The following is a 22,112-nucleotide window of genomic DNA, read 5'->3' on the forward strand; positions in this document are numbered from 1 at the left end:
AAAATAATCTGAATATATTTGGGTTTAGGACTCTTTGTCAGACAGAATGAGACACTGGGAGACGTCACCTCGTACACTTTTTAAAGACAAAACAATGAACGGATTATTGGAGACCCTGAACACTTTATGCTTTTCCTGTATATCTCATAAAATGAACATAAGAGAGTAAAACTTAAGATAACATAAGACATAACTTCATTCTTTCTGCAGCACAAAATATATAATATCCATAAAAGTACAAAAGTCGAAGTGTGTATAACTCCAAAAATTAAAAAAAACGGGTCGGAAAGATTTCTTTGTTGAAACAGATGTCAAGAAAAAAAGAGAATATTTCCGATCTTGACTCGTATTTTGTCATTTTAATGTCGTTATCATCTTGTTTTAAAAGTATTTCCTGGATGTTTACAAGTTCACAAGTGTTTTCCTGTCATGTCATCCAGCAGCAGGGCTTTTATGAGGTAAACCGCGGACCACCGATCTGCTCAACATGTGCATGAGCTCGAGAGACTTAAATTTTCCTCCCTTCGTGTCGGCGATGAAGCCTCGACACTGTGACACCGAGGCCGAACAGTTCAGCAGACAATCCGTCAGCCTGATAACCTGCCAGAGTGTCTCCACCTTTTGCGCCATCACTCCAATTATTTCATGGATTTTCTTTCTTTTCTCATTTCTTTCCATAACTGCTTTTTCCATCAGCTAATTAGCGACACACGAGGGAGGAAGAGTCCGTCTGCACGTAGCAACAATGCCTCTGATTGGCAGACTGTGACTTTATCTGTCTCCTCAGTCAAGGTCAGCGGCTGCAGGAGCTGCTCTCTGCACATATTGTCTTTTCGACGACTGCAATGTCAGAAAAAAAAAAGATTTGACTCATATGTAGAGCTGTAGATGTTTCCTTTTGAATGTTTTATCATTTGTACCAAACTCAGACTGTAGCTGCAGTATTAGATGTGAAGGTTTATGGTGATTTTTATGCCAAAAATTGTGGAAAATGGAGAAAAATCATAAATATTTTTATTTTTCTTGTATTTAAATAACAAAAATAGGAAAAATCTCATCTTCATTCCCTTAAATTCACATTTTCTGACTCCAGACGATTGATTTCCGGGTGTGAATCACCTAAATTATTCATCTTTTACTTAATATATTCATTTATCATCATTTCAGATGTTACTTTTATCGTCTACAATCATTGTTTCCACTTAAAAAACTGCATTCTCACTCTCTAAATTAATTTCCCTTCTAATAGAAGATAATTGATTCAAATTTTGTAATAATGATTTCAGTTTTGTTGGTTTTCACTTCATTTAGAGTCATTAACTAAAGCTGGGTGATTGTTTAATTAAGAAAAAGAAAAGTTTTGTGCCTTCTGAGCACCAGATTACAATCCACCCAGCCCTCACACTGCAGTGCCGATCCACCGTCTGGACTGCGGCGCCCTCTCGTGGCCGCTCTCCTAACTGAAGTCTTGACTCATTACATCACTTGTCAGCCAGAATTAGACGCGTTCCAGCTGAAATGGGCTCGATAAAAATAAATATGGCGCTCGACGTTCGATGGCTCATCTCCCGACTGAAGAGACATATGCTGACCTACATTTCAATGGCTTTTATTGCCAACTGTTGTGTACAGCAGCAGGCTGTGTGGACCACAGCTCTTTTTTTGTGACCATGATTGTTGGAGCAGCTTCACGACCCACAATGGCTTCTATCTTCTTTTGATTTTCCCCCCAGGGGCCAAATCCAGATGCTGGGAACCAATTAACCCCCTTTTGATGTTCTTTCTGCACATTTACTGTGCTGAAATACTACCAGACCCCAGGTTTGCTCTGTGGTAGCACTTGAGGATAAGGACGCACAATATCAGCACGTCAACAGTGTCGACCAATAAAGGCTTTAAAACGAAATATCAGTATCAGCCTGACATTAACATTTCTTACGATATATTAACAGGCAGATGAAATGACGTCATATGAATCGTTTCTTTGTGTGTCTGCATCTGCTGGTGGGCTTTCACAATAAGAGAAGGCATTACAAGACAGACTTTATGTTCTGCTCTGTAATAAAGTGTAAAAAACATACAAATATATTAGTATTGGCATCGGAAATGGGCCAAAATGAGCACAAACTCTACAGTGAACTGGAGCTTTCAGAGGCCCGAAATCCAGAATAATCCAGAATCCTTGTTTATTCCATTTTATCTGTCATTTTGTAAAACATGAAGCTCTTCAGGCGTGCTGTATTCCAGCTGTCCTAAACACATAAAACTTGACCAGTTATGGATCAACATGTGACTATAAACATCTAATCAGGTTTAAAATATTTCCTGATAATCAAATAGTCTGCTTACACTGTTCATTTCTGGTCTTTTCAGATATGAGGACACTTTGAAAAACAGCTTCAAACCACAATTATTCTATTTTTTTTTTTTTTTTTATTTACTTTACTCCCATGATAGACTTCTCCCTCGTGGTAACCCATCTGCTTCGGGCTGACCACACAACCCAACTGATGTTGTTCCAACTTTATGTCTCTTAGGCTCAATTTTATTTTGTAACAATGCTGTGTTTATATTCTGGTTAGGTTTTGGCACAAAAACCACCTGGTCGGTTACTTAACCTGCTGCAATCAGGCAAAAGATACAGAAGTACCCACTGTCATACCACAAGATTACAGAACAGCTTCTTTACTCCTATAAAATAGTTTTTTTCTACAACCCTGGTGATGTAAAATGACTCAATGAACCTTTGAAACTTTGAAAAGATCAACTTCAATATATCTGCCTCTGTTGCCACAAACATGGCTGGAAAATGTCACGACATTCAGCGGTTTCACACTTACAAATATTGAAACCCATGTGACACTTACTATACAAAAATTAATAGGATACGTATGAAATGTACACATTTGAACGTATCCTGTAGTTTGCTGAATCGAAAAATGCCAAAAACATTTGGACCGGGTTTCTGGCCAGTAGCAAGTGAATGTTTTTGACTGGTAGTTTTTATTTCAGCCGTGTTGTTTCATGAAGTTTTACTGCCATCTAGTGGACTGGGGGATTAGACTGACTGCGTACAGAGTATAATGAATCGATTTTACCCAGAGAGACGTGATCACGAGAGGTTGTTTTCACTGTATAAGAGTTGCATCCTGCTTTTTGTCACCTGGTAGCAGAGTATCAAGATTAAACCACCTGAATAAAGCACTGAAATGTACCAAAGCGCCTCAATCTCACATCTACAGCCCCGACACGCAGCTCAGTCCCTGATCTCATCAGGCGTGTCTTTATCTCTTTTGTCCGGCAGGTGACCGGTTGGCTGACTCCACCATCACACTCGCGTTGGCCCTTGAACTCCTCTCTCACGTGACCACGCCCCTTCCTTCACATCCAATCCCGACATGGAGCCCATCAAGGTCCAATCAGAAGGTGGACTGAATGTGACCCTCACCATCAGGCTGCTGATGCACGGCAAGGTACCAAAACAACACTGAATTCAATTTCCTGTTCTGTAACACTGCTTTTATTTCCAATTAGCTGTCAGGAGAAAATGGGCCCCTGTGGCACAAAACACACTTAACACTGTTTGTTTGTGTTCCTGCAGGAGGTCGGGAGCATCATAGGAAAGGTATTTATCACAAACACAACAAGCAGACCATGTAAAGCACCAGAACGCCTGTGAGGAATAAAACACAAAGCATCTCAATAACTTTTCTTTGCTTTGCTTTCAGAAAGGAGAAACTGTGAAGAAAATGCGTGAAGATGTACGTAAAAAAACCTTTCTGCAAAAACTATAATCATCTCCAACACTCCTCATGTGTTTTTGTCTCACGATCGTTCATTGTTTGTGCCCAACAGAGCGGTGCCCGAATCAACATCTCAGAGGGGAACTGCCCTGAGCGGATAGTCACCATCACCGGGCCGACAGATGCTATTTTTAAGGCCTTTGCCATGATCGCCTACAAGTTTGAAGAGGTATAACATTCACCATGTAAACACTACTTTGATGCACAAGTGGAGGAAGCATGGGGCGATACTGATACCGTTTTTTTGTTATCAAAGGTGCAATATTTTGTAAAATACGTTTTTAAATGTAGAGGCATGAAATGGAAACACAAGTACCCTCAGTAAATGTACTTAGTTACATTCCTCCATTGTGCTTTAGTGTCTGTCCTGACTCGTTTGCGACTTGAATACAAAGCAGGCTTGGCCCTGTTATGTAGGACAGAAATGTGCTGATCTAACCTTGCAGCACCCTTTGAAAGTGGGCCAGTACTGTGTTTTGATTTGGGTGCCAGACCAGGAAGCCAAAGTGTCTCCACAACACTACAGATAAACCTGTGCTCGGGTAGATATATGCACGTAACATTTCTGCATTAAAATCTCTAAAAACGACGAGACCTTTGTTATATTTTGCTGAGTTGTTGATCCAAACCCAGAGACATCCTGCCTTCATCTGATCAAACCTGCTCTTCCCTCCCCTCAGGATATAATCAACTCTATGAGCAACAGTCCGGCCACCAGTAAACCCCCAGTAACCCTGAGGCTCGTCGTCCCGGCCAGCCAGTGTGGCTCCCTCATCGGCAAAGGAGGCTCCAAAATCAAAGAAATGAGAGAGGTAGAGTACGAAGAACTGTAAGAAGTCTTCCTCCATACTGATGATCTCTTTATGAATCAAGATATTACCAGACTTAGAGGAAATGCTCAAGTTTTGGAAGGATTTGAACAACGAGAATACGTCAATAGTTCCCATTATTGCTTTCTAAATACCGTAATTATGGTCTATGTAGTTTTGATTTTGCTGCTTTTATGTTTCTTTACGTGTGTTTTTTACCTTCAGTCCACAGGAGCTCAGGTCCAGGTCGCAGGTGACATGCTCCCCAACTCCACCGAGCGAGCAGTGACGATCTCAGGAGCCCCAGAAGCCATCATCCAGTGTGTCAAACAGATATGTGTGGTGATGCTTGAGGTACAAAAAGGGAAGGGAGGGGGAAAATTAAGAAATTAAGGAAATGTGTTTACACTGAAGATATGCTGTTATTGAAACTGAAGCTAAAGAAGTTTGTTTTACATTTATAATCCTTAAGATTTCAGTTTTGGTGGAATATTTACTTGCTTATTATTATTTTTCTCATACTGTCCATTCTTGCAGCACCTTTATTCACCCTCTGTCCAAACTCTCACTGGGTGAAATGCTGCATCATTTCCTGTGAATCCCTCGAGTGTATGAAGTCAATCTGAAGCTAACAATTAAAACGGCACCGAGCAAAAACAGGGTTTGATGCTATGGAAATCTTAAGGGTTATATCTCTGAACATTAGGGGTGTAACGGTTCTGAAACCGCAAAGTCTTGGTCCCGTCTTCTGTGCCGCGGTTAGCGATAGTTAGCGGTTGCTTTAGCATCAAGTAAAGGTATCTGTCCGGAGTTGAGGCAGAGCAACCGGACGACATCAGAGGGGCAACCAGAAAAGTTTCACTCAAATCAGTGAATAAAGTTTTAAGTGTTTTTGTACGAACATCGTTTACTGGACAAAGTTTATTGGAGCCAACTATCGTTTAAAGGAATTGCTTAAAATCTGCTTAAAAAACATTTAAAAATTGATTTTGAGTTTATGGCAACTTTAACTGTTTCACAGTGAGAATTATAGACAATGAGCCACTGTTGAATGTTTGTTTTTTCAGTGTAGTTGAAACAAATATTATCTTACACACCAAACCGTGACGTTTGAGTCCCGTTACACCCCTACAAACACAGCTAGGAATTTAAACTGATGTATAAAATGCCATTTAACACGATCAATGTCTGTGCCATCAATTGCTAATATAATTTCATAACCGATGCATCTTTTTGTTTTGTGTGTTTTGATGTCTTGTTGTGCTAATCTGGAGAGCTACCCCTTCGTTATATTGCTGCAAACACATTTGTCTTCCCAACTAATTTAGCAGAAACTAGCGGTTCTGGCTTGTAGGTCCCTCAGCTGAATCCTCAACACACACATCTGAATGCTTTGGGTCAAAGGGCTACACACTTTGTCTCTCTCTTTCTTGCATTAATGTTAATAATTAATTATCTGCACAGCCAGTTCTCCATTGGGCCTTCATGGTGGCACCAGCCATGGATACTAGGACATATGTGACATGACTGTAAGTCTCTAGACTCTGGACTTGAACAGATATTTAAACACACAGTATGTAGAGTCATCATTATCCAGTTGAAAGTGATGTTCCAGGTAAATCTAAGTTTAGTTGTGCACTGAACCACGATTTTGGACATTTTCTGTCAGCATGAACACGCAGTGAAGAGCACTTTTGTGTGAGTGTCACAGGTTGTCTTCCCTAAGGCACTGTCCCTCTCGGTCTCACTTTATGCAACTTCTTTTTCTTTCTTTTCTCTCTTCCTGTTTCCGTCTCTCTGCTCTAACACTCTCTCCACATCTCACCCTTCTTCTTCTTTCCCCCCCACTCTCTCCTCCTCCTCCTTTGCTCTCCTCAGTCCCCACCGAAAGGTGCCACCATCCCCTACCGCCCCAAGCCTGCCTCCACCCCTGTCATTTTTTCAGGTGGCCAGGTAAGAGCAGACCCACTGGGGGCGTCCACAGCCAACCTCAGCCTCTTACTGCAGCACCAGCCACTGCCTGTTAGTGTCGCACCAGGTTTTACTCACTTTTCCCCCCTTCCTCACTCACCCCCTCACCCCTGACTAGCATGAAACCATCACTGCTGTTTACTGTGCCCTCACTGTCATCCATCACCTGCAGCCACCCGAGCCAGAACTGGGATAAATTCATTGTTAGCAGAGAATTTGGATCATACGTGCCAAGTTTTTTGGGAAATCGGCCAACTTACCTTTTAATTGATGAGATCAGAGGCAGTGAAAACGTCCGTTTGTTCCTCTTTGCCAGTCCTAAAGGGACAGAGCAATAAAAACATGACTTTACTTACAAAATGAATCAAAGACACTCAAGTCTAATTACAGAAAACACACCTGAAACACACCTCTTGATACTAAACTGCTAACTAACCTACCTTGACAGAAACAACCCTGATTTTAGGACCAGAGCTGGGCTAACACATCTGTTAGACTCTGAAAGCAGACATAACATCATGTCAAGTTGAGGTAAATTTACTTATGAAGCAAGATGTTCAAAACAGAGAGAGGCAGGACGGCAACAGGTGAACAGAGCAGCTAGACTGTGAAGGCTAATGGGAAGCAGGTATGTAGACAGTCAGCTGATCCAGGTGATCTGCAAAGGAAGGAAAACTCAGTAGGGGCAACTAGTGGACTGGATGTGAATGACTGGAGATGACTCTCATATTTGACTTTAGTGTGGCTGCATGTTATTTTCATTATCAACTAATCTGAAGATTATTTTATCAAGTTATCAATGTTTTAGCCTACAAATTGTCAGAGGGCAGGTAAAATGCTCTTCAACCTGCTTATTTTTAACCTTTAACATCCAGTTTTGCCCTTACATATTAATTTTAGAAGCTTTAAAATTGGAAAAATACACCTTAAATTTGTCTAAAAGGTAAAAATATTCAGTTTACGATCACATATGACACCGAAAAATCAGTAAACTTCAACAAAATCTTGGCATTTTGGTTGATAAATGACTAAATAATTAACCAATAATTTAGATTATTAGATTAACCTCTATGTTGATCAGCTGACTGATTAATTTCCTCAGCTCTATATCTGCTTCATGTCACCTATAGCACTATAGGGTTATCCATTTACAAAGAATAGAGCGATATTCTCATCAAGTAACCCGAAAGCTGACAAAATAACTGAAAATAACATATTTCCTTTAGAGTCTGGTTGATTTTAAATCACGAATGAAAGCAACAAAATACCTAAATCTCTCTTTTATTAGTTTTCCACCTGACAATTTCTGACCTGACCTCACGCGGAGACTTGACATGTTATTCATTCTGGTTACAGAACCGCTCCGGCTGCTGTCTGGGCAGATGAAATGAGATTTAGCTCAGTTCTGACCTCTGTGGCCCGTATAAACCACACATCCAATAGGTCAAGTCACGTTACTCCTCTCAGGGCCGCTCCTCTGGTTTTCTCCACGCCCTTCCCTTCACCTCCCCACTGTCTGAGCTGTCCCTTATTGATTTAGTTCAACTGGATCTGATTGATGAATAGCTGGAGAACACGACAGGGAGTCTATATAGTGCATGACTGTCTTGTAATATTGCTACAAATATAGCTGAGAAGATAAAAAGTAGTGCTTAGGTTGATAGAAATGTCATTTTTCTTAAGCTAAATCTTGAGTGAGCAGTTTTACTTTAATTCAGAAATTGATTTGTTACATCATGTTTGATTTTGTGGCCATGTTCCAGTGACGTGATAACAATAAGCTCTTCTTCTCATGTTCGCAGGCTTATACCATTCAAGGACAGTACGCCATCCCACATCCAGATGTGAGTGCTAACCCCTGGAGGCAGTCCGCACTGCACTCCCCATCGCTCTGTCTCGCTGCTTCCAAACTTTCTCTCTTTGAGTCGCAGGCTCTTCACTCTCTTTCCACCCATATTAATATTAATTGTTAATATTAATACAGTTTGTTTTCTGATATGTAATTCCTATATCTTCTAACTTTTCTGACTCTTGCCTCCCTGCCCTTTGTTTGGCATTAAACCTCATGGGGCTTGGCCTGAAGATGGTCCCAGAAACTGGCTGGAAATATAAAGGTTTTAGGGTGATTTCCTTCTTTTTCTGAGAAGCTGTGGGTTTCATTTTACTTCAATATGATAAATCAATAAAATAAACTTGGGACCTGGAACTTGCTTGATAGGTACTCGATTGCAGTCGACACTGTGTTACTTTGAAAGCTTTACTTTCTTAGCAAAAAGTAAGTTCTGAGCTGGGAACGTTTTTGAAAACTCATCTTTATTGGTGTGTTCTCGGGGGATCTGACTTTCAAAGCTTAAATGTCACTTGCCAGAAAGCATTTAATTTACAATGTTGTTGGGAAAATAATAGCCAGAGGATGAACAAGACATTTCTTGAATTAAAAAAGTCTGTGTTTGCAATTGCATTAATTCTAACAAGAAAACAACGTCACTATGGATGTCACCATCCATCGACTACATTGACATTTTGCTTTCACTTCATTATTCAATTTAACATCATGCTGATGTTGCCTTTTTCATTTTGAGGAATGGTTTTATTTCAACATATCCTCATACCTGAATGACTAAATAGGTGAAGTGCCAGTGACTCCCAAAACAACATATAGGTCCCTCCCTAAACTACTAGGAAAACGTTGTGGTTTGAGTTAAAATAACTGCGTACCTTATAAAACGTTACTTACGTTATGTACGTGATGTAACTTAATTACGTTAGAAAGTTAAAATAACTCACAGTTGACTTTTGTTGATCACACTAGACACAAACAGCGGTCTTTTTCGATCTTTATATGTTTTTCCCTGATGTCCTCTTTGCTGCTGTAATAACAATTACAGCCACTAGAGGTCGCTACCTAACAAGAAATGTAAATATAGGTTGTTATTAGCTTCTTTCACGTCCAAAATTCAGTGACTTCCACAGTTCTGGTAAGGTACTCCAAATCTATCTACTGCCATCTATTGGCTCTTTATGTTAGTACAAAATACAGTTTGGCAGAGACATTATGACACATACACCAGCAAGGACTGAAATTGGACAATAACACGAAAGATGAGTAATCCAGAATAACAAATTGTTGAAAATAGCATGACTATATTGTCGAATTTCTGATATCAACCCTAAATCTACAGCCAGGCCATTATCTGAGACCTGTCTTTTATCTGACCGAGCTTTCATTTGAGAAAAAACATAACCTTCATCATGTCGATTAAAGAAATACTCTTTAATTTAAAGGTTATTTCCGTAGGCCAACTTAAAAACAACTTCTACGTCTATGTCAACCTCATCCATTCTCTGCGTTTTCGAGGCTCTGGCACAAGAAAATGACACCGCCATTCTTTATCCCGCCTACAAAGCTCCGATAGGCTCGTTTGTATTTCCAACCAAGGACTGGAAAAATCAGAGATGTTGCCTGGCAACTCAGAGGTCTGAAACCAAGCTAAAGATAAAACTGAATATGAAATGCTTTGGTGAGAAAAAAAGAAAAAAGCTAATATGGCCCGATAGATATAAAAATCCCAAGGCTCGTTAAAAGCCACATATCTCAGGCCAAGTCCTCTATGAGCTTTTTCTTCTTCTCTCTCTCTTGGTCTTTGTCCTTCACCTGTCTGTGTTGTTGTCCTCAGATCCTCTCTCTACTCTTGTAGCATTTCGGACAGACCTGTGCGTGTGTGTGTGTGCGTGCGAGTGTCTGCGCGAGCGAGTGCGAGTGTGTTTTTTAACGATGACCTCATAGCTCTGCTGTCCTCCTCCTCCCCCCCTCAGCAGTTGAGCAAGCTCCACCAGTTGGCTATGCAGCAAACCCCCTTTACCCCCCTCGGACAGACCACCCCTGCCTTCCCCGGTACGTACCCACCTACACGATGACCCTCTTGACCAAAGCTCCTTCTCTCGTTTTTACCTGTAGAGACAAACACATTCTCTTCCTCCTTTTTTTTCTCTTTCTCTTCTTTTTCCTGTCTCTGTCCTTTCTCTTTTTCTTCTTCTCGTCGTTCTCCTCCTAATGGTCTCTGTGGTGCACTGCCATTGACATGGCCTGCTGGTGGTCTGCTCTTGTTGATGTTGAGGTTTTCTTTTGTTTTTTGGTTTTTTCCCTTAGTTTCCTGTTTTAAATGATACCTCAGGTTGTTTTTTGGTCAGTGTATTACAGTTATACAGCGTATGAAGGCTCTGCTTAGGGCTGAGCCAGACTTTCCATTGACACAGAAATCCTAGCGGTCAATAGACAGAGAAAGGAAAACCTCCAGGACTACAGTTCATCAATTCTGCTCCCTCAATGTGCCAAACTCTATTTTATGTCCTCTTCCTTCCCTCCTCTCTCTCTCTCTCTGTCTGCTTCCTGTGTTTAGCAGCAGGTCTGGATGCCAGTAACCAGGCCAGTACTCATGAACTCACCATTCCCAATGATGTGAGTACATTTGTCACCATGTGCAAAATGTCTTGGCAGAGATTCATTCTAATTCAGAATGGAAGATTTGCCATTCAAAAACCGATGGGGCGTCCATTATTTTTATTTAAAGATAACGTTGTGGAGACTATTGCAAAGATACTGCCGTACTTATTCAGCAGATTTCTTCATTTGTGGCCACTTTCTCCTAATGTGTCACTGCCACTGCCAATATTCTGTATCTTAGAAGAAATAAAACACGACACTTTTCAGAAAATCCATAAAAGTGAATGTGACATTGTGATCATATTTATGTACTCCTTCTTGTCCATTTTCGGGGAGATTAGAGTATTAGGTATCTCCTTCTCTGCAGCAGCCAGTTGGCTTTGTAAAGTGAATGTCCTTAATGGAAAAGATTTGTTGGACCAAACAAGAAGTATTTAGGTTATAGCTGAAAGGCTGACAATGACTGACCTGTACTCACATGCATTATTATAGGTCCATGTCTAGTATAGCCTCAGATACAAATGTATGCTGGCCATCCTAAGTCCCGCCCCCATTTTCTTCCCAGCTAATAGGCTGCATAATCGGACGCCAGGGAACCAAAATCAACGAGATCCGTCAGATGTCTGGGGCGCAGATCAAAATTGCTAACGCCATGGAAGGGTCATCGGAGCGCCAGATCACCATCACAGGGACCCCCGCCAACATCAGCCTGGCCCAGTACCTCATCAATGCAAGGTCAGAACTCAACAGCTGTTAAAGTCTTATTTTTACTGAGAACTGGCATTGATGTTTGTCTTGAAAGAGCAAAGTGCCCAAATAGCTGTTCTCAGTAAAGTTCTTGAAAGCACTTGTTTATCATTTTAATATAAAACATCATCAAGACTTTTGTCTGCATTTATCTCTATCATTCTTTCTTGTTTTATTGCTTTCCACCAGGTTTTAAGTTTATCCTTATCCATACCTTGTAGTTCGATCTTTTGGCTTAGAGAAGATTGATACCACTATTCTTGTAAAACATTGAAAAAATCACGAATGCCCCAAATTTGGGGTTTCACGCAGCTTCTGCCATGAGAACAAGACAAATTGTTGCTTACCCTCCAATGATCAAATTTTGGCTTACCTTCCTACGATCAAATTGTTGCTTACCCTCCAATGATCAAATTTTGGCTTACCTTCCTACGATCAAATTGTTGCTTACCTTCCTATGATTAAATGATTGCTTTCCTTCCTATGATTAAATTATTGCTTTCCTTCCTATGATTAAATTGTTGCTTACCTTCCTACGATTAAATTGTTGCTTACCTTCCTATGATCAAATTGTTGCTTACCTTCCTACGATTAAATTGTTGCTTACCTTCCTATGATCAAATTGTTGCTTACCTTCCTACGATCAAATTGTTGCTTACCTTCCCACGATCAAATTGTTGCTTACCTTCCTATGATTAAATTATTGCTTTCCTTCCTATGATCAAATTGTTGCTTACCTTCCTACGATCAAATTGTTGCTTACCTTCCTATGATCAAATTATTGCTTACCTTCCTATGATCAAATTATTGCTTACCTTCCTATGATTAAATTGTTGCTTACCTTCCTATGATTAAATTATTGCTTACCTTCCTACGATCAAATTGTTGCTTTCTTTCCTATGATCAAATTGTTGCTTACCTTCCTATGATCAAATTGTTGCTTTCCTTCCTATGATTAAATTATTGCTTTCCTTCATATGATCAAATTGTTGCTTACCTTCCTGTGATCTTCCTTCAGGTTCAGAGACGTGGCGGCCATGTGGAATGACCCATCTTCCATGACCACATCCTGAGATCCCTGACTGGCTCCTCCGTTTGGCCCTTTCCAATGACTGACTACCGCAGACAACCCTGATGAAGCCCTTCGGACTCTGGCTCTGGCTCTCCGAAAAAACCCCTGACCACCTTCCCGCCCTGGTTCAAAAGTTGTTTATAAGTCAGGGAGGGTTGGGCGCTCATTTTTATTTCAGAGAGCCAGATTAAATATTTAAAAAAATCAAAAAAGAAATTCTCTGTTGATTAGGTTTTTTAGAGAACTGTTGAAGCATGTTGAATGTTTATTAGGAACAACTTGTGTTAATCTTTCTTTCTTCTTTTTCTCTCTATCTTGCTTTCACTCTCTGTCAGTGCTGCGTCATAGAACATCATTTAAAGTATAAAAAGTACTAGTAAAAGATTGAACATTTTTGTAGAACGTAGATATTTGCATATAACAGCTGCTCAGTGATGCTATCGGCAGAGTGTGTGGTGGGATGTAGCCAAATTATCAAATTTTGATAATATATTTTGAAAAGTAAAAAAAATTGGACGGTTCTGCTTTTGTCCTAAATTGCATCTTTGTCTACTTACAAATCCAATCTCTACCCATGACTCTTTGCTGCATCACATGACCCTTTTAAGCCAATGGTATCACTCCTAGAGCCTCCCTTCTCATGTTAATTTCCTATACTTACATTATTGCTTATATTGCATGTGTTCAATGTTGTATCGTTGTGTATTTGAGTATACCTGTTCAGTGTACGTGTTCCTTCAAATGTTATTATTATATCTTTGCGCTCCTGTTCTTTTTCCGCAAACTTTTTCAGCATTTTTGGCCATTCACGTCTAGTCCTACTCCCTGCCCAAATGAAAAACTTTCCGACATAGCCTCCTTCTATCAACACCGATTATTAGTATATAGATGCATGAATGGGAATTAGTGAAAAATCAGTGGCTAAAACACTAACTGAAAATTTTAAATGATTGTTCACTAACTTATTATTCTACTGTATTTGTTTTGTACAAAGACTTTTGTGACTTAGCACATTAGTCGACTACGCGGCGCTCATGCAATAGACTATTCAACACTTTACTCTGGACTGCCTCTGATGCGGGAGGAATTAGTTGGACTTAAAAGCCAAGTGTTGCGTCCAAACCTTTCGGCTTCCTTCCCTTGTCTCGGGAATTGGATGCTAGGCTGCTAGCAAATAAATTTGGGTTTTTTTAAGTGGGACTTTGAGGGAGCGAAAACGAGGGAAAGAAGCCGACTCTTCACGGCAAAGAGGCCTAAACGTTTGGACGAAGCCAAATGGTATTTTTTGGGCCAAGGAATGTTCAGGGGTTCATTGGGGGGAACCCACGGGGCCTGGGCGGACGTGACCACTCAGTCTCTTTTTCAAGATTGTTCATCTTGTCATGTTCTTTTTGTTGTCATACGGTTGATTTGACGCATTAGGTTTGAATGTCTTTTTATTGTCACGACTCTGTCAGCAACTTAATTGTTTTTATTTTTAAAAAAAAGGACAGGTTGGATGACAATTCCTGCTTCACTGGTTTTAAGTAAAACCAGCATGTAATTATTTATGGTGTATTGATGCACATATGACTTTTTCTTTGTTGATCATGACACTAAAGCTAAGTTAGTTTTGTTGTATTGTATTTAATTTGAGAGGGAGGTGTGGATGACATTTGGTATGATTCAGTATTTTAACCATCCCTCACATATTCTGCTCATAAAGATGCTCTAAATACTATTGGACAGCTTGAGTCATCTCATTTCCGAGCTTCAGCTGAGCTCATAAAAGTTCTGACACATACAAACAGCTGTTGAATGTTATTGTCGAATCACGTTATCTACTGTCCACCACAGCAACATTCTGCTTTTTCATACATACCATGACTTTTGTTAGCCTATGCTGAGCTTAGAGGAAAAGTTTGACATCTTGGGAAATACAGTTAGTAAGTATTTACTATCTTGCCAAGAGTTAGACGAGAAGATTGATTCTACTCTTGTGTATTTGCTGTAAATTCGAAGCTACCACCAGCAGCTGGTTAGCTGAAGTTTCGCATAAAGCCAGGAAACGGTGGAAATGATTAAGAAATCAGTTTACTGGCACCTGAAGCTAAGTAAATGTTTTATTTAGTTTGTTTAATGTTAGCCAGCAGTTTCCCCAAAGTCTTTATGCCAAACGTTAAACAGTTAAGCTAGTCGTCTTCCGGTTGTAGTTTCAAATTTATTTTGCGGACATTACAGTGGCATTTATCTACTCATGTAACGGTGCGTTCCATTTGAACTGGGAAATCGGAATTTACGAGTTCCCAGTCGGCAATTTCAACCGGACACGCCTTACCAACCCCGACCCATAATCCATAATGGCTGCTCCTGCAGAATATTCTGTTTATTCCTACTTCAGTCTTATTTGTTGTGTCATTAAATCAGTCTTACACACAGTACTGTCCAACTTCTACCTGTGGACTTGTTGTTTTGGTCAAAATACCACTAACAATGGCTAATTATGGCTTCCCTGGCTAAAACTACTTTTCCAACTTTTGTACCTGTGGTCAACCTGGCTACTACATCATTCCCAGCTCCGACTCTGCACCACAACTCTCGGCAAGAAAACACATAAGCCTGACATTTCCCAAAACGTCAAACTTTTCCTTGAACTTTAAGCGCTTTGATGACATAAATGTGATTATGTAAATGGACCAAATGCTGTATCACTATACTGAACCATGCATAGTCAATGATTATTCTGCAATAATTCTTACATTTTGATGTGAACTCGAGTTGTAGTGCTAGCATTGAAATTATGAATTTGTGTTTCTTTTTATTTTTTGAGTTGTCATAGCTTGTACTTCAATGGGAATGTTTGTCAAATGAACTGAAATTGCGTTTTTTTTTGGCAAACTTGCTTTTTTTTTTAGAAACAGTTAGCTGATACCTAAGAGGCCATTCTTTCCAAACAGTACTGCACCATTAAAGAACATCCTCAAGGGTATTTTAACTGTTGTCAGTGCATGTGTACCATTGCGATGCTTAAAAAAAAATAGTACACATATGTAAGAATTAAAAACAAAACACGGATTGCTAATGCTTGTTAGCACAGTTAGCATTTGACAAAGATCTTGTTCAATATGAATTTGCAGCAGGACTTTTGAGTTATAAGTGATGGCAGTGTGATTTTAATAACATCAATATTCATGTGTTACTCAGTGTTTGAAAACTGTATTTACATTTTGTGTATATGGCTGAGTATACTTTGAAACAAACTGCAACTAATGCAATAATAGGGTGCAATGTGCAATTATTTATTCAGTTATTTCCTTATTAGCATGGATACAGGAGAGCTGTGTAGAGCTTGTTGAAAAATGCTTTTTTTGAATTTGATCCACTTTCAATGTGGCAGCAACACCAGGAAAAAAGAATGACTAGACATGTTTTATTTTTATTTTATTTTTTTGTTTTTCAGCTTTTGTTTGTGTGTAATTGCAGTTTGGGGAAAAAAAGTGATAGAACTTCGTAACTATTTTTGATTGATTTATTTGCTATGTGCAGATCTATATTAGTTGTGAGTAATTACATAGGTTTTAATTTCAAAGTGTTGGTAAGTATAAAAACAAAATAAAGTTTCATTTTTTCTTTCTGTGACTTGTTTTTCTCGGGTCTCTCTTTGCTGAAAATGATTGCCTTCAGATCATCTCTACACTTTCCCCTGTACACACATTAAACCTGATGAACCATGAGCTGACAAGAGTCCAAGTCGAGCAAAAAATCCCCCCGGGGACATTCAGATAGTTATTGAATACAGCTAATTATTGTATGGCAAAGTGATTATGGTAATTAGATGATGGGGTTTGAATGGGAATCTCATCTATCCTTCTTTTAAAATGATAGCTGTGCAATAGTTGTTGCTGGAACAAAGATTCAAATCAGATTTTAGAAAAAGGCAATTAAATATTACCAGTGATACAATTAAGCGCTGGAACATGCATATTGTTTAGAGCACTGGTGATCAATCAAGGGTTTGGGGACCTCTTATTCCACAGTGAAATTAGGAATAACTATAATTTCTTATAATTGTGACCATTTCCGCTAATTTAATTTGAATTTGTCCTAATTAGAGAATGACTAAGGATGACTATTCTTATCATAGGTTGCTCTCACACCACTTTCACAGCTGCAGTACAGTCGGTTGGATTATTCATCAAATCAATTTTAGAAAAAAAGCAACAGAAATAAACTGTACAGTTGTATAAATGTATGGACGAGTCATATTGGTAATGGCTGTCTGATACTGTTGTACACAACATTCTGACTGTATTTCTTCTTTAAGCCTGACTTTAATAAATACTGAGGATTGTACCACAGCACACTAAAACAATTTAACAAGATGGTGACCAATAAAAGAATTTTCTCACTTTGCAAAAGTTCAAGTTTTTGAAGTTTCAAGACTCAGAATGGACAAAAAAAACCTAATAACCTTTAACTCAGACGACCTGAGCCCATTTCCCAAATCTTGTAAATGCATTTTCTGAGAAAGCTACAGTTGAAGGTCAGCCAGGACGACCACCTGGTCCAGACATTCCTCAATCAATTCTATCATTTGTCTGTGGCCTTTTATCAAATCATTTTACCTCGCCCCTCTCCCCCTTCTGCAGTGAAAGACTCGTTTCAACATTTCAACATCTTGATATGAGCTGGCCCGTCTTTGAACCTGCAAATTGCTTTGCCAGAGTGGATGTTGAGCCTATTTTCCCCTTCAAAGCACGTGATACAGCATCTTATGCGCTGTTAGACTTTATACCTACAAGAACATTGCTTATGAAAGACAAACAGCAGATAAATCAAAAGAGGCACTTTCTCTTCCTTTAATACGACTTTAACCCAGAGTTAAAGGAGCATTAAACAGGTGAAAAGTACAACTTTCGGGAGGATTTTTTTCATCTCAATCTCAGGAGATCTTTTGGGGGATAAAATGTTCCGTGTCTGGATTTGTTCGAAGGCTGAGAAGATCCTCGAGGACAGAAAGCTGGTCTTATTATGTGGTGTGTGGCAGAGCTGTGAAAACGTGTAATTGCCAGAATACCACTGAGTTTATCTTCGGAGAACACGGACGGCTTAAAACAGAGCACAAGACGATGCCAGGAAATGTACGCTTTATGGACGCCAAAAGTTTTAGCGAAACAGATAATGCTTCCCGGGTTCAGGGCTGGATTCAAGGGTAGATTAAGAATTTTCTGCTGAGAGCCAAGACGCTGCCTGAAAAGTTGATAGGTGGGAACCATTGGCAGAGGCCCAGCGGAGAGCTTTGCAGCGTGTATCAGAGTTTAACGAGCTGCACCTGCAGCTGCGAGTCTGGCTGAGAATATCAAGTCCTGCCACGCCACAGTCATAACAAATTTATTCTCATTATGCTATTAAATAGCAGAATGTCAAGGAGTGCCTCGCAACGGAGGAATAAATACATGTCAGTTCAGAGTTTTTCTGTTGTAGGTGTATAAGCCTCAGCGGCTGCAAATTAAAAATACTGCTCCATTCAGATATGGCATGAATGGCGATGGCACAGCCAGTCAGCTCCAGTGTCCAACTGCAACAACAGGAAAGCTTTTTCTCCACAGGCCACCATTATAAAAGAGATATCTGTAAATCTATTGACAAAGACAGTTGAGTAGCTCTCCTTAAGACGGTTCCAGACGTTTAACGCTGACCCAGAATCTGAAAGTGAAGTTATTTAAACTGCTGAGTGGTTCATTATGTCTCTTCAAAGTCTAATCATGAGCTTTTTACTTGTTGTTAGTGGTGCAAGCAACAGAACTGTGAGCTTAATGATTAAATGCGTCTTTGGCAACCCTGTCGAAGATTCTGCAAAAGCCCTCAGACTACATTAAGAGACTGTGCTAATACAGCATCTGTGGATGGCTGTGGTTAAGTTTAGGGAAAGATTGAGGTTATGGTTCATAAAAAAGCCAACATTAATTACAGGTCTGTAACGGGACATTAATTGTGGTCTCCAAGTTGTGGATGCCCAATATGGTTGTATTTCCTTGAGATACTGGGCTTGTGTTTTTTTACGTACAGTCTTTAGACCTCTGACTCTGCTCATCTTTGTACTAATGATTCAACCAGGAGAGTTTAATTTCCATTCAAGCCCTGGAAGTGCTCCAGCTGCCAGCCATCTAATATTCTCTGTGCAGAAAATGAACTGGACTGCCCAAAATAACTCCCTCCGGAGCCAGTTATTAATACCAGTATAATAAAATGATGTGACAACCAACTTCTTAATCACCTCAGAGGCTTACAGTAAATCTGACCCGACATCTGACCCGACATTCGACATTAGCCAATGATCAGATAATCTGGTGCACTTGAAAAAGATGCAATTACTTTTATTTATCCGTTGCTGTGGTATATCCGACCAGTGGTCGTAAACAAAAAGCAGGGGGGCACCAGCTGTATGCCATGGGGAAACAGCGCACAGAAATTTGTGGTGCTACAGGGCACTTTATCACGTTTTCTCCACATCTTTTGCTGCATTTTTTTTCTTCCATGTGGGCACCAGGGTCGGCCGAATGCCCCTTGAGTCCACCAGTGTATCCAACCATACGCTGGGGCAAGGGAAGACAAAATCTTGGGATGAAACCCAGATAAACAAAAGAGGACAACAGCAAAACAAGTGATCTTAACACTGTGAATCGGACTGAGCTCTCCTCAAGTCAATTTACCTCCAATAAGGGCTCAATAAGGGTTTGTCTGACTGGGCCTGTCCAAAATGTAAAGGCCTTCTCTGCCCCTGTGTTGGCTTGGCATTAAAGTTGGCGTGGGTCCACGCCATCACTCAGCATTGCTGTAAGCTGCTTACAGACAACCTTCTCTATAATGCAACAGAGTGATGTCAAAGCAATGAGGGAGACGAGGTGCAAATGTAAAAGTTGCTGCACACGTCCCGAGGTACCGAGGAGTCACAGGAAGCAGTTTGGACAGGCGGGTCGCAGTGGTACAACATGCCGTGTCCTACCTCGTGAGCAAAAAATCCAAAGTCAGACAGTCTCTGCAGCGGGAAAGCATAATCACATGTACTGAGCGTGGCTTTGGAGAGGTCAGTATATACTGTAGGGCAGCTTCCAGTGCGTGACTTCACAATGTCATTCATAATAAACCCGGTATGACACGCAGATGGGACAGGATGATGTCAAAACTAAAGCTTTGTTATAAAGAAACACTACTGTGGTGCAATGTATTGATTACATGATGTCTAAATATGAATTATGTTATGACAGAATCACTCAGTGTGTGACGCTTACCCGACAAAGGTTCCCTAAATTGGCTCAGCTCCATATCATTGTGAGGAGCATGAATTCATTTAAGATGGCTTACCACGCAGGAATCTTGCCAAGAGTCTGACAAGATGACTGAGGGTGTTAAACAAATGCCTTGGCAAGTTTCACGTAGTTTAAACACCAACGAATGTGGAGTAAATCTATCGCCCCGATTACCCAGGAGCAAGAGAAACACTAGCGTGAGGCTGTTTTGTCATTTATGAGTCCGCTTTGTGATTTTGGATACGCTCGCCATAAAGCAAACTCGTGCGTGCTGAAATGCTTTAGCAGTCCATACAATCAATGATTCTGCCTTTCAGCAAAATTGACAGGGCTGAACTCTGCACATTTAATCATGCAGATGCTTTGAAAAGCCCTGGCTGCATTCAGGTGGTCTTTAGGTCAAAGCGATACAGCTGGGAGTGCCTTCAGAGGTCTTTTTGTCGGTGTGGGCATGAAGGGCTTCATACTGAAGTCCTCCATCAGGGCAGGACAATTGTAATCAATGTTTATGAAGAATGACAGAAAGAGGCAGGCAGGGCAAACAATCAGTCACAGGCAGGAGCACAAGGAGAATAAAGCGGCGGTAGGTTGCCAAAATGGGGTTCAGGGACTTTTAGGGATGCTTACAGAGGACTTAGACTCTCCAAACACCTATTTTCTACCTCAGTTATGTCATTTTAGTGATTGTAGTGATGAGGCTGGACCCTAATATGCAGTATCTTGTACCAAAAGACTACCAGCATACAGTTTAACATACTGCTCTTTAAATTTTACCTTTTTCTTCCCCTTAAATGCCTCTAAGGGCTCGTCGGTGTGGTGTTTTTGCACTTACACATTAAAGTTAACTTTCCTTGAATGTACATCAAACTAATTTAGACACAGATGAAAATAAAAATTACATTAAATGTGCGACGGGAGGCAGAGCAGATATCCTAAAATACATTTAAAAAAAAGAGGTTTAGATGTCATTCAACGGTGCAAGTGAGCATGAAATTTAAATTTGATACCTCAGTGGGTGCAGTGGAATGAACAGATACTGTAGATGATAACAGTATAACACACAATGAGGCCATAACGAAAAAATTCATTTTCAATCCAATCAAATATTTTTTTCAAAGAAATCAGTCAGTCATTTATTCTAGCAAACACCTGAAATTAAGTTAAGTGTCCATCAAAAGTTAATAAAGGCCCAAAGTTTTCTCACTTCGCATAAATAAAGAAAGAGCTAGCTTGGCTCAGTCCAAAGGTAAGAAAAACAGTTGCCAGCCCCTCTAAACCTCACTAATTAACACATTACATCTTGTTTTTTTGATCCATAAAAAAAAAAACTGGAGTATAAAAACAACAACACGCTGTTTTACAGGAGGTTATGTGGACCGGTGCCTTCCTGAAGTCTCCCCTGGTTGCATGGCAACTGTATATTGGCAAGAAATAGCACATAATCCTCCTGCTGAACGGCAAATTGTCATTTAATACTTTTGTTCAAGACATATGAAACATGCTAATTAGTGAGCTTTAGAGGTGCTGGTAGGTGGATTTCAACTTCACCTTTGGACAGAGCCATGCTAGCTGTTTCCCCCTGCTTCCAGTCTGTATGCTAAGCTACACTAATCCACAGTTGGGGGTAGCTTCATATTTACCGACTCATCTAACTTTCAGCAATAAAACAAATAAAAGTACTTACAAAATGTTGAACTATTCCTCCAAAGGTACATGTGGAACTGTCTGAAAATCCTTGTAGCTAGAATGTAGCATATTTTCCTTGTGATAACATTTAGACTCCATTTTGCTACATTAGCTAGCTTGCAATTAGTCTGGGTTAGCAAGCAAGCTAACGTTAGCTAACATCAGCCTCCCTAAAACCACTTTAGAACGATATATTTTACATTATCAGCAACATTTTCTCAAAGAATCAATATATATATAATATAATATAATTATATTTTTAATATGGTTAGTTTAATGAATCGTTTTCCA

General features: G+C 40.0%; 2 protein-coding genes across 9 annotated transcripts in view; one reads left to right on the top strand and one right to left on the bottom strand.

Moving 5' to 3' along the window:
* Positions 1-22,112, bottom strand: part of LOC140992085 (fibronectin type III domain-containing protein 4-like) — a 79,132-nt gene that overhangs the window by 52,146 nt on the left and 4,874 nt on the right. Inside the window, exons 2-4 of one of the 4 annotated variants that reach the window (XM_073462328.1) lie at positions 7,024-7,081; positions 6,844-6,901; positions 4,832-4,960 (exon numbers count right to left, since the gene is read on the bottom strand). The gene's annotated coding sequence lies outside the window, so the exon portion shown is untranslated. Of the gene's footprint in view, positions 1-4,831; positions 4,961-6,843; positions 6,902-7,023; positions 7,170-22,112 lie in introns of those variants that run through there. The other 3 variants (XM_073462327.1, XM_073462331.1, XM_073462329.1) reach the window with 3 other exon arrangements.
* Positions 3,399-12,847, top strand: LOC140992083 (poly(rC)-binding protein 3-like). 5 transcript variants are annotated; one of them, XM_073462322.1, is made up of 12 exons: positions 3,399-3,473; positions 3,602-3,625; positions 3,729-3,761; positions 3,856-3,972; positions 4,484-4,615; positions 4,838-4,966; positions 6,491-6,634; positions 8,386-8,427; positions 10,400-10,478; positions 10,984-11,042; positions 11,593-11,762; positions 12,793-12,847. In XM_073462322.1, exons 1-12 carry the CDS (start codon positions 3,399-3,401, stop codon positions 12,845-12,847), a joined length of 1,059 nt encoding a protein of 352 aa, XP_073318423.1. The 5 variants fall into 5 exon arrangements, with proteins under 5 accessions (XP_073318423.1, XP_073318424.1, XP_073318425.1 ...); XM_073462323.1 differs by having other exon boundaries at positions 10,987-11,042; XM_073462324.1 differs by having other exon boundaries at positions 10,990-11,042.

This window comes from Pagrus major, chromosome 24, assembly GCF_040436345.1.
Source record: "Pagrus major chromosome 24, Pma_NU_1.0".
Lineage (NCBI taxonomy): Eukaryota > Metazoa > Chordata > Actinopteri > Spariformes > Sparidae > Pagrus > Pagrus major.

What these genes read in the sequence shown, in the direction of transcription:
- LOC140992083 (XM_073462322.1), top strand. Translation starts at nt 3,399, where the DNA reads ATGGAGCCCATCAAGGTCCAATCAGAAGGTGGACTGAATGTGACCCTC. An exon ending in TCGGGAGCATCATAGGAAAG is followed by an intron (nt 3,626 to 3,728) that starts GTATTTATCACA and finishes CTTTGCTTTCAG; the next exon opens with AAAGGAGAAACTGTGAAGAA. An exon ending in AACTCACCATTCCCAATGAT is followed by an intron (nt 11,043 to 11,592) that starts GTGAGTACATTT and finishes TTTTCTTCCCAG; the next exon opens with CTAATAGGCTGCATAATCGG.